At 35.3% G+C, this 12,218-nt stretch overlaps 1 protein-coding gene across 1 annotated transcript; it reads right to left on the bottom strand.

The window, feature by feature from the left end:
- Positions 6,758-8,712, bottom strand: LOC109829422. The gene is made up of 2 exons (XM_020396548.1): positions 8,634-8,712; positions 6,758-7,297 (listed from the first exon to the last, which is right to left on the bottom strand). The coding sequence occupies exon 2, from the start codon at positions 7,266-7,268 to the stop codon at positions 6,990-6,992; it is 279 nt and encodes a 92-aa protein (XP_020252137.1). The 5' UTR covers positions 7,269-7,297; positions 8,634-8,712; the 3' UTR covers positions 6,758-6,989.

Genomic DNA, 12,218 nt, shown 5'->3' with positions numbered 1-12,218 from the left:
TCGGGCCCAAACGCTCGTGAACTGGAGCTTTGCCTCTCTCGTCGGGAATTGGACCGAGGCGCTCCAAGACTGGCTTTCTCCTTCGGGAGGATTCTGCATGATCTCCCGAAGTAGCTATGGGAATTCTCAGCGACTTAGCTTGGTTCGCCGGAGGTTGAATTTTGGTTGGAGGCTGCAGTTGCTGCTTTTTGGCCTGAACCGCCGCTTCAGACTTCGGCCTCCAAACTTTGCGAGTTGGTGGCGGCTTCTTGGCTACCTCTTTCTGCAGTTTTCTACGGGCTTCTTCGGCTTGAACCCGTGCCTGCGCTGATAGTGCGCGGCGTTTACGAATGCGCTCCTCCAGCGTCGATCGGTTCCGTTTGAAACGGACCCATTCGTTCGTTGGCGGCTTGGCGCCGTTCATCTGTTGCTGAGACTGTTTGCCTCTCTTGTTCTTCAGATCCACGTTGTAGCGGATCCCGTCAACTGACTCCATGGCCTTTGCGAATCGTTTCGCAAGGCGTTGACGTTGCCTTTGGCGGGCTCTCTTCGAGAGAGTCACCACGCCCTCTGAACACAAGAAATAAAGAAAATTACAACTTTCTTCTTATTTGTCGAACGAATCGCAAGATCCTGTTTTGCGGTCTCTTGCTTTGTGTGGGTTCTTTGCCTGCGCCGGGGTTTATCCGTGGACCACCGCGAGATCTAGATCCGGTCAGATCTAAGCAGTACGACGGGTATTATTCCACAAAGGAAATAATAGCCGGGGAGGATTGATTCACCAAGGAAACAATCGTCCAAGTCTCGGGATCTAAGACCAAGCTTAGATCCGGAGTACGTCTGCGTAGATCTGAGATCCGGTCCTCTCGAACACCTGCCTTTTTTGGCGTTGACGATCGCTGAGCACCAGATCTGGAAGAGTGAGTCCCCGAAGTCCCAAAGCTCCAATCTTTTTTAAGTTTCGAGTCTTAAATCCGGCAGAGCTTCGCCTCCAAAATTTCCAACCCTTGAACAAATGAACCAAGTGGCCTATTTATAGGCTCTCTTTACTGTGCCCGCGCACAGGACACTGTCGGCCACCTATGGGTGGGCGGCACTGGGCCGAGCCACCTCAAGGTGGCTCGGCTCTGGGCCGAGCCACCCATAGGTGGCTCGGCTCTTGGCCGAGCCACCCATGGGTGGATCGGCTTTGGCCGAGACCCCTTAGGCATGGTTGTTTCGTCGTTTTCCGCTCTTGGTTCTATCCGTGATTCGGTTCTGTGGTTGATTTATCCAGACTTGATTCGTTGACCTGATTTGGTAGTAAATCCGGATCCCGATTAGGCAGTAAATCCACTTTTGAGTTCGAGTCCGAAACCGATCTTGATTCGATCGTGATTCGTCCGAGTATGCCCTTGGTTGGATGACTCGTTGACTCTTTGAACACTTGGCTTGATCCCGCACGCGAATGGACGTATTCCGTTGCTTGCGTGTGATTAGTCAATCTCGTTGCCTCGTTGGTTTGTCGGTTTGTGCCGAGCTGAGCTAAGGGACCTATAAGCAATTTTATATGCCTACATTTGAAGGCTCAGGAAATTATGGCTTTGCTTTTGGGGGTTTTGGGAGCATTGAAAAAGTCTTGGGGGGGGGTACTTGTAAGGAAATTGGGGGCTAGAAGCAATTTCCTCTTTTTCTTAATAGGGGTTCTAGGTTTGGGTTTATATGGTTTCAAAGAACCAACATTGGAATTTGAGAGATTAGCTAATCAGTCATATCATGTGCTTCCTTATTGCTTATGCAGTCAAATTGCCAGTTATATCCCTACATACATGTCTACCAGATACCCACGGAGAATAAACACATTACGTGGCATATATGCTTCTAGATGGAACTTTTATTAAAAATGGGAGCATATGCATTGATTCAGAGCAATATGGAATTACCGTACAAGCACTCTATATTTTTTTCCTTGGTTGGTGATAGTAGGACAATTATTGACAAGGTCGTTCACCAGCTTTTATGTTCGATCACTCAGAATCAAATTTTTACAGCATAGGGGTTGAGGAGTAATGTATACTTTGCTGGCCTCTGTTGTTTAAGTCAGGCCCAGTTCTAGAGCTATGCGGGCTAATCCACCGCACAGGGCCCCCTAAAATTGTGGGCCCCAAAATTTTTTAAAATTATATTTATATGTATATATGTTATTATAGTAATATCAAAAGGATAAGGAATTTAAAGAGGCAGAATTAGCATTGATATTGGCAAAAAAAGGTAACTGCATTAATTGATAGACCCTCCACCTACCTATCTCCAGCCATTTCTTCACGTGACATCGCTTTCATCCTCTTTCTTCTCTACGAACTGAACGACTCGGACCCTCCATCTTCTCTCATTCTCTCCGTTCACTGCAGCCTACGATTCTGCAAATCAATCCACCAATCGGCCGATCCATCATCCCATGATCCATCATCCTACGATCAGATCGGCCGATCAGATAACTAGTTTGTGAATTCGTGTGTATTTTCTCTAGTGAAAAGGGAAGCAATCTTCATATCAGATCAGGTAATTATTTTTCCTATTTTAACTTCATGTTTGCTATGTATTTTCGCTGTGGTATTTAGGTTGTTAGTATATTATATATATATACCTCTATTTGAACTATTTTTTTTCTTTTTCTTATGAATTCTTTCTTTCATTTTACAGGTGGGACCGTGGGAAGAGAAAAGTCAACTATCTTTTGTAGACTACTCGAGTACCTCTTCCACTTGATTTAAGGCTTCAAATTAGGTTGTATTGTTCCGAATCTTTTGACTTCTTTCAATTTGATTGTAATATATTTTTGTTTTATTATAGAAATGCCTCCAAGAAAGTATCCTTCTGGATATGATAAATGCAAGAAAAAAATCGAATAATTTGTTCAAACTCAAAGTGGAGCGCTTGATAAATTCATTGTTAGAGAAACACAAGATTTAGTTGAAAATTCAATTAAAAATAATAACATTAATAATTTGGGCCTGAATGAGTATGAGAATGAAAATGTTGATGATCAAAGTAAAAATGAAAATAATAATGAAAATGAGAATCATAATGAAAATGAAAATGATAATGAAAATGAGAATCATAATGAAAATGAAAATAAAAATAAAAATGATAATGAAAATGAGAATCAGAATGAAAATGAAAATGAAAGTACAAATGAGAATCAGAATTAGAATGAAATTGATATTGACAATAAAAATGAAAATGAGAATGAAAATATTTTAGGTAATGAACAACCTAATCAGTCCATGCTCATGAATTTGAATATTTATGATCCAAGAATTTGGGATAATTTGGATACAAAATTTAGAGATATATTAGTGGAAAATAACCCTATAAGAGATCTATTAGTCGAAAAAGGTCCTAAAGATAAATTAGGAAGATGTTTTTCTTCGACATTTTACACTAGGCATTTATCAAATGGAGAGAAATGCGATACGGAATGGTTAGTTTATTCAAAGGATATCGATAAAGTATTCTGTTTTTGTTATAAATTGTTTAAAAATAATTTTAAGAAAGTTTTTTTAATAAATAAAGGATTTAATGATTGGATACATATTAGTGCTAGGCTTAAAGAACATGAAACAACTAATGAGCACATCATTAACATGAATACTTGGCTTGATTTATGCATAAGATTAAAGAAAAATAAAATAATCGATAAAAATAGTCAAGAGCAAATTAATAAAGAGAATGAATATTGGAAGAAAGTATAACAAAGAATAATTTATGTTGTTAAATGTCTTGTTAAACATAACTTGGTATTTCGAGGAACAAATGAGAGAACTTATCAAAATAATAATGAAAATTTTTTAGACCTAATTGAAATGATTGCAGAATGGGATCCGGTAATGCAAGAACATGTTCGACGTATTGACCATGATGAAATTCATTATCATTATCTTGGTCATAGCATTCAAAATAAATTGATAAGTATGTTATTTTCAAAAATCAAATGTGTAATAGTTCAAAAAATTAAAGAAGCTAAATATTTTTCAGTAATACTTGATTGTACTCTGGATGCAAATCACCAAGAACAAATGACTTTAATATTACGATGTGTCGATATTTCTACAAATCCGATAAAAATAGAAGAATTTTTTATAGAATTTTTAAAAGTAAATGATACATCTGGACAAGTACTTTTTGAAGAATTACAAAATGTGCTAAAAACTCTTGATCTTGATACTGATAATGTACGAGATCAAGGGTATGATAATGGGTCTAATATGAAAGGGAGACACCAAGGTGTAAAAAAAAAATTACTTGATATAAATCCTAGAGCATTATACACGCCTTGTGGTTGTCATAGTCTTAATTTAACACTTTGTGATATGACAAATTGTTGTGGTAAAGCAAAAGATTTTTTTAGAGTGATACAATGTATTTATACACTATTTTCTCACTCAACAAAGCGATGTCAAATTTTAATAAATAATGTAAAAGGTTTAACTGTGAAGTCATTGTCGGCTACACGTTGGGAAAGTCATATTGAAAGTGTTAAAGCAATTAGATTCCAAACGCTTAAAATAAGAGAAGTGCTACTTCAGTTAGCAGACACTGATAATGACTTCAAAATAAGGAGTGAAGCAGATTCTTTAGCAACACATCGAATTGGAAATTTCAAATTTTTATTAAGTATGATTATTTGTTTTTAACTTAATTAGCAAATCTTTACAATCTAAATACATTCTTATTGATATTGCTATAGATCAAGTAAAAGGATTGATTAGTTTTTTTGAGGATTATAGAGAAGTTGGGCTCACACAAGCTTTAAAAATTGCTAAAGAAATTGCTACTAAAATAAAAATTGATTCTGTATTTCAAGTAAAACATCAAATCTGTAGTAAAAACAAATTGATGAGAATGTTAATGAGGAGACAACACAATCAGCTGAAGAATCTTTTAGAAACAATTATTTTTTGTATATTATAGATCAAGCTATTGGTTCACTAAAGAAAAGGTTTGAGCAATATAAAGCATATGAAGATATTTTTGGATTTTTGTTTGGTTCAGAAAAGTTAAATTCATTAGATGATAATAATGAAAGCATGTTGTGATAATCTTAAAATTGTTCTAAAATATAAAACATTTTCTGATCTTGATGCGAAAGATTTATTTGGAGAACTAAAAATCTTACGAAATATTTTACCAAAAGAAATAAAGATGGCTATTGATATACTGAATTTCTTAAAAATATGAAATTGTTTTCCAAATACATGTATTGCTTATAGAATATTATTGACTATACATGTTACAGTCGCATCTGTAGAAAAAAGTTTTTTAAAATTAAAATTATTAAAATCTTATCTGAGATCGACCATGTCATAAGAAAGATTAAATGGACTAGCTTTGATATCCATTGAAAATGGTTTTATAGATAAAATTGATGTTAAAAGCTTAATTAGTGATTTTGCAGCTAAAAATGCAAGGAGGACAATTTTTCGATAATACTTTTTGATGCTAAAGGTTTCGATATCTCTTATGAAGGTAAGCACATAACAAGAGGAACATAATATGCAAATATTTTTTATTGTGGACTATTTGCTCTATTGGAAAGCTTTATTAAGGTGGGATTACATGTATTTATCTGATCAGTAACATTTTATTCAGGTGACCGAAGAGATGAAGAATGGGCAATAGCACTTGAAAAGTATGTTAAAGACTATCCAGATGAGAAAAAAATCAGGTAATATTTTAATGTCTGATCGGTAACATTTTGTTCCCTAGCATTTTAGGGATTCAAATTGGAAATGAATTTGTTGATATTTTGTATATAGAGAAGGGCCCCGTGTTTATTTTTCGCACATGGCCCTAAAATCTCAGAACCGACACTGGTTTAAGTACTCGCGACTTCAGAGAACTTCTATTAGTTATTCCCCTCTGACTTTTCTCAAGCTTCTGATTTTGTTAAAACTCAAGTCAGTGATCGAAAAACTTTCATTTGTTTGAATATTCAGTTTTTATATTTTTGAAGATTCCACCAGGTGCAAGCTAACAGCTCATAGTCATATGTTCTCCTTCTATGTTTCCTTCTTTACCTTCTTAATCAAATAATATTAGTATCATCGGTCTTCTTCTATTGAAAAGATAAGCAGAAGCGCAGAAGCTGAGATCTAGAGGATTATCCCAAATGCAAGGCAGAACTTTAGAAAGGAAGAGAGGAAAACAAAGGGATAGATTAGATGGAAAGGCTTACCGAGCTCAAATCTTTTTATTATGCATGACGAAAAAAGAGCTAAACATTTAAAATTCAGACCATCACCATGCTCTAAAGTAATGAAATCTAAATTACTTTTTCTCTCCATAGAGTACACAAGCAACTATGCGGATACTGACTTTCTCCATCTTCCAATTTTGGTCATACACATGAGCAAGTCAGAAAAATCGAGAAATACAAGTATTGTGATCAGTGTCAATGCCTATCTTATCCTTAAATTTCATTTGTTTGAATATTCATTTTTTTAAAATTCTTGGGAAAATTCCACCAGTTGCAAGCAAACAGATCATCATGACATATTCTCTTTCTATATTTCCTTTTTGTTTTTGTTTTTTTTTAAAATAGCAGTTGCCATTGATCTCCTCTCTTCAAAACAGATGGATAAAGCCTCGAAGTTCTTTCATTCCGCATCAAAAAAAAGTTAAGACTATCTCTGCGCTAAAAACTAAGACTATCTCTTTGGTCTAATCTTAGAGAATTTAGTTCAGTTTAAACATCAAAACGTGACAACATCAAGTACCAACCAAATAGCCATCTCCATCATCAGATATAAGAGCACATTAGCCTCTGAAACCAGTACAAAAGAACCATAAACACCTCGGCTTTAGCACTATCTTAATGTACATAGTTATAAGAACGTTATTGTGGTAATTTCTTGCAGGTCCAGATAAAATTATCACACGCAAACAACAAAAACCAGTGGAAAAATTGTCAAAGACAAAAAGACAATATGCACATTGCTAGAATCCACCAAGAAGCCATCACTCACAAACTAATTCTCAATTTCGTCGAAATTCCAGTCTCGTACAAAGTCTCTAGTAACTGCACGGCTCCTCACAAGACGAGGAGTTCCAGGGATCCCTTGAGAGCCAGCAATGTTTGAGACTGGAACAACTTTAGACCGTGTTGTGTTGTTTGCAGCGACTTTCCTCGTTATGCAGTTAACTAGGGCACCGCATCTCCCTTCGCCCTCTGAGCTTGAAACGGAGTAGCTTCTGAAGGAATGCGTTGGACTGTCTACACTGTGGCAAGCGATGCATGCTAAGCTCATGGCTTGGGGACTCACGAGCACGGCAGTAACTGCACCAGGTAAGTTTGAGTTATTCATTAACAAACTGCATTAAATGTTACCAGATGATAGGGTTCAAAGAACAAATACTAACTTTCACGAACATTTAACAACAGCGTCTTTATCCCATGTTTTGAGGTTGGCTAAATGAATTCTATTTTTCCCCCCATTTTCCCCCATGTTTTGAGGTTGGCTAAAGGAATTCTATTTTTTTCCCATTTTGTTCTGTTGAGAGCTATCGCCTCCACTGCGCTAATCATCATCCATATCAGTCTTAGCTACTTCCAACGAAGTTCTCATAGGCCTGCCTCTAGATCTGCTCGCGCTAATTGTAATTAATTTAACATTTCTCCTAATCGGTACATTTAACAGCCTCCTATGCATATGACCAATAAAATCTTCTGTCGTTTTATCTAACCTCTACATTCCTAATGCACTCATTCTTATACCTCTTAAACTTTGTTTGTATGGGAGTGAATATAAGGAGGGAGAAGAAAGTAAAATATTCAATCCGTAAGGGATTTTCGTAAAGGGTCAATGGAGATGTGGGGGTTGCATGGAGGTGCAAAATTCGCCTCCGTTAACGTTCTATCAGTGTGCTTACATTACCCTCCAAATTGGGTTGGAATGGGGGTGAAGGTACCAAACCCATCATGATTTCAATCCAATGGCTGATATTAATTTGAACACATTGTGAAATAACTTCCCTTTCAGTTCCCTATAATGAACTCCCAAACATAATATTATATTTTCCCTTCCCTTTCCTTATCTTTCCCCTTCCCTTCCCATTCACCAGTGAACTCCCAAATAGAGGGTTAGTGCCTATCCACTCACCATCATAACAACCTCATTTATGCCACACTCACTCTTTGTACATCTTGATTCTTAATTATCTAGGGAGAAAAAGGGAACATTTATATGTTTAAGTTTTCTAAGTATACTTAAATTACATGTTTAGTTTCTAACTCTTTAATCAATTAATGTATTGCATGTACAGTTTGTGCTGAAAAAAGGAACATTTGGGTTTCTAAAAGCACTGGAAACATTAATTTGTTTATAAAAATCTCCCAAATCGAGTAGTGGAAAAAAAAATTCAACAAAAGAATCATACTTCGCAATCTAAACATAGGCACTGAATTATCCAATTCAACTCTATATTAAAATGTCATAACCGAAATCGATTCTCATCGGAAACTAAATCCAAATCGATCCCCAAATCTTTTCGCGCAAAATCAGGTACAAACACAAATCAAGAAAATATGTATTTGAATCTAAGAAAAAGATAAATTTTGTAACTTTAGGGGAAAATATAAAGGATCAAAGAAAGAGAGAGAGAAAAAATCTGACCTTTTTTTGTTTCGTTGACCGAAGGAAAAGAATGCGGCTGGTGGTGGGCGAAAAAATGGCGAGGGTCCGGCAGTGGACTTCGGTATTTATAGATGTCAAGAGACTTTGACGTGGAAGTTTATGCGAGTAATAATAATTACAAGCCAAGTTATCCTATAATTACGAGTAATTTTGGAGTTTGTGTATCTATACACGGCTGATCCTGAGATTATAATTATAATTACACCTGTGATTCTCGCGCCCGGATAAGAACTAACTTTTAAGGTTATCCGTGTAAATTGTTGGATTTTTTTGGTCAAAACCGCTTTTCAAAATAAGTTTTCAAACTATATATATTAACTATAATTAGTTTTCATAAATGCTTAGTAGCCTAGTGGAAAGTTAAAGTTTTGATGTTTCAAAAGTTCCTCTGTTCGAGGCTTGCCAACTGCAAACCGAGAAGTGTTTTATTTTAATTAATCTCTCATAATTTCTAGTGGGCCGTGGACTCGTGAGCCAATGGGTCGGGGATCGGGGCTAATCGGGCTGAGGCGCTAAGTGGCGCTTTGTCAGGCGCACTTTGCACTTCGCACGGATGCATCGGGGGCGAGGATGCGCTCTTTTGCGCCACGAAGGTTGCCTTGCAGGTTGCTTCGCAGCATGCGGACGAGCTACGCATTCGCATGGGGGTGTGACCCTAGCGTTCTCACAATCAGACGATGTTCGTTAATTGGTTGACAAGGTTCTACCTATTCTACGATGTTCGTCTTATTGACAAGGTTCGTCTGATTCACCAGATCAGACGAGGATCGCCTGTTTGACGAGGTTCACCCGTTTGACTAGTTTCGTCCTACAGACGATGTTCGTCTGATTTGCCGAGACGTGACTTTCGCGTTTCGTAGTAACGCGTCCATTGATTGCCTCGTATTTAGGAGTTACTACATGCAGCAATTATAACAACATTTACATCAATTTAATGGATTATTGTTACAATCATAATTATCATTATGATTTGTAACAGCCACATTAATTGAGGGTGACTGTTGAGCTGGCTTTAGAAGCCTATAAATAGCGCCCATTGGGAAGCTCTTGGTGCGAACTTGAAATACGAACGTCAGATCGAGGATATCTTGACGTTGTTGCTGTTGTGCTGCTGCTGCAGAAACTGTGCCCGCAGGAACTTGCCCTGAAACCGAAAGGTTTTGAACCAAAAGGTTCTGAGATCGAGGAGATCCTTGCCTTGACCGAAAGGTCTTATAGATCGAGGAGATTTTAACAATAATGGGTTGGTGCACACCAGAGTATTGTATTACTGTTCTTAGAAGCAGTTTGGCCTTAGGATCCTTGCACCGGAGTAGGCCAAATATTGCTTTAAGCACAGCGTTTCACAAACGCACAATAGTGAACTGAAAAAGTTTAAAATTACAGCACATCAAAATTTCTCTGTTCATTCCAGATTTAACCATAATTTCCAACATAAATTAATCAATACTTTAGAATTATTGTTATAGATATACAATCTCAAGATCACCGATGTAAGTACGTGATACCTCAAGGTACCATCCTGTAATTAATCATTTCACAAAAATAAGTTTTCAAGTAAAAGTACAATGTTATGTTTTGGGGCTTTTGCATAAAGTTATCCCAAATTAGTTTTATTAGAAAAACAATTGGGGAATCATGTACTATTAGAGAACTATATGGTAGATCAGATCATATCATACTCCTTATAAAAATGTGAGTTCAAGAAAAACTTTCCAAAGTTAGTATTATCCTTGAACCTTTTGGATAGTTAGTACATGGTTATCCTATCCTAATGAGGATGATAAAGTTAAAATCTAGGAAGATTATCTTTAGTAAACTAAGTTTATGTTCTTATCCAAATTACTAGTTGATGACAAATTTGAATGATGATGATAAAGTTAAATTTTACAAATATTTTCTTTAGTTTAGACTAAATTTATCATATCATCCAAACTATTAGTTGATAACAAATTTGAAGGTTTAAAAACATAATCTTTTTTATTTGAATATAACTTTATCTACTAACTCACTGATCCTAAATCATGGTGATCATCTCCTCATTTCAACTCAATTTTCTCTCTCTCCCTCAAGCACCATCAAAGCCAAGAAAAAAAAAATTAACCTAGATATCTTAGTATTCTCGTGTTTTGCATCTAACCAAGAGATCCTATTCAGTGCTACATTTGTATGAAAAAATCGAGGAGAAAATCAAGTCCGTTGTTCATCATCTAGATAAATACTGAGTTCCTATACTCACCCGAGTCACGGTATGCAACTCAAGTCACTGTACTCAACCTTTATGGTACTAACCAATTGAAAATTCTTTAGAGAATGCATTGAGCTCTACATAATGCTTTGTTTAGGAATTTAGCTTGAGTTCTTTGTTTTAGTTAGTAATTTGGTGTCTACTTGCAGAGTGAGATCGATGCTTTGTTTTATTAAAAACTTTAGGGAGAGAAAAAAGTTTAGAGAGAGAGAGAGATTGTAAGCTTACAGAAAAAAATGACAGGTTAAAGATCTGGATGATTGTATGTAAATTTTAGTTTATAATTCGAGATTAGCTTTTGGTATTTATTCATGAAATTATAATTTGTAAAGACTTAATTGTTAGTATTCTCTGGAATCAATTAGTAAAAATCATGTCTTATTAAATTTTTAGTAAAATTATATAACCCTCAATATTCATTGCCCTTCCAAGTTTTATGAGATTCTCTTCTCTGTTTGTATTGTACCTTAGAGCTGCTTATTTTTCTTTCATATAGCGAACGTAATTAGTATTTTTCAATTCAATGAAGAAACATGTGAGAGATGTAGAATGAAATTGGAGTCAAGATAATCTTTTGTTGTTTTTGGATTGTTTTGATTCTGTTAGTGTTGGTTTTTATTGTCACGAGAGGAAAACCGTGTTGCTATTTATTTGATTTTCTATGTCGATGTCTACAAAGAAATATTGGTAATTATGTATAATTCCTAAGTTAATTATATACATAACTTTAACATGAAAAAAATCCATAAAAATTAAGGCTCAAGATACTTGATCACGTGCAATACATGTGCGTCCTAACTAGTCATACTCCCTTTAAAAGTATGAGATCGGAAAAATCTTTACATGGTCAATATTACTCTTGACAAATCTTAACATTTCATTAAATTTTAATCTATTATAATCATAATTATATCTTATCATAATCCTATATGAACAACTTGCACGTCAATAATTTAAAGATTAATATGCTATAATATATGAAATATTATAAAAAAAACCTAAAAAATTAAAAATTGCACAAAACTACCCTTAAAAGTTTAAAATTACACAAAATGTCCAGACATTTTAAAACTTAAAACAACAAACATGAAACCCTCAATATTTTAAAAACTATAATAACACACTCAAAAGTTCAAATAATAAAAAACCACTCTGAAATTCTGAAATTTCAAAACTTGCGAACAACAAATATGAATTCAAGGAATTACCATCATGCATTAAAAATTAAAAATTGTAAAAAATAACCTTAAAGTTATAAAAATTATTAAAAAACTCTTTTGAAAATTAAAAAAGATAGAAAACCATAAAATTTAAAA

The sequence above is a fragment of the Asparagus officinalis genome, chromosome 2, assembly GCF_001876935.1.
Source record: "Asparagus officinalis chromosome 2, Aspof.V1, whole genome shotgun sequence".
In the NCBI taxonomy this organism is placed as follows: domain Eukaryota; kingdom Viridiplantae; phylum Streptophyta; class Magnoliopsida; order Asparagales; family Asparagaceae; genus Asparagus; species Asparagus officinalis.
The sequence above is the reverse complement of the archived record's forward strand: the minus strand, read 5'-3'. Positions and strand labels throughout refer to the sequence as shown.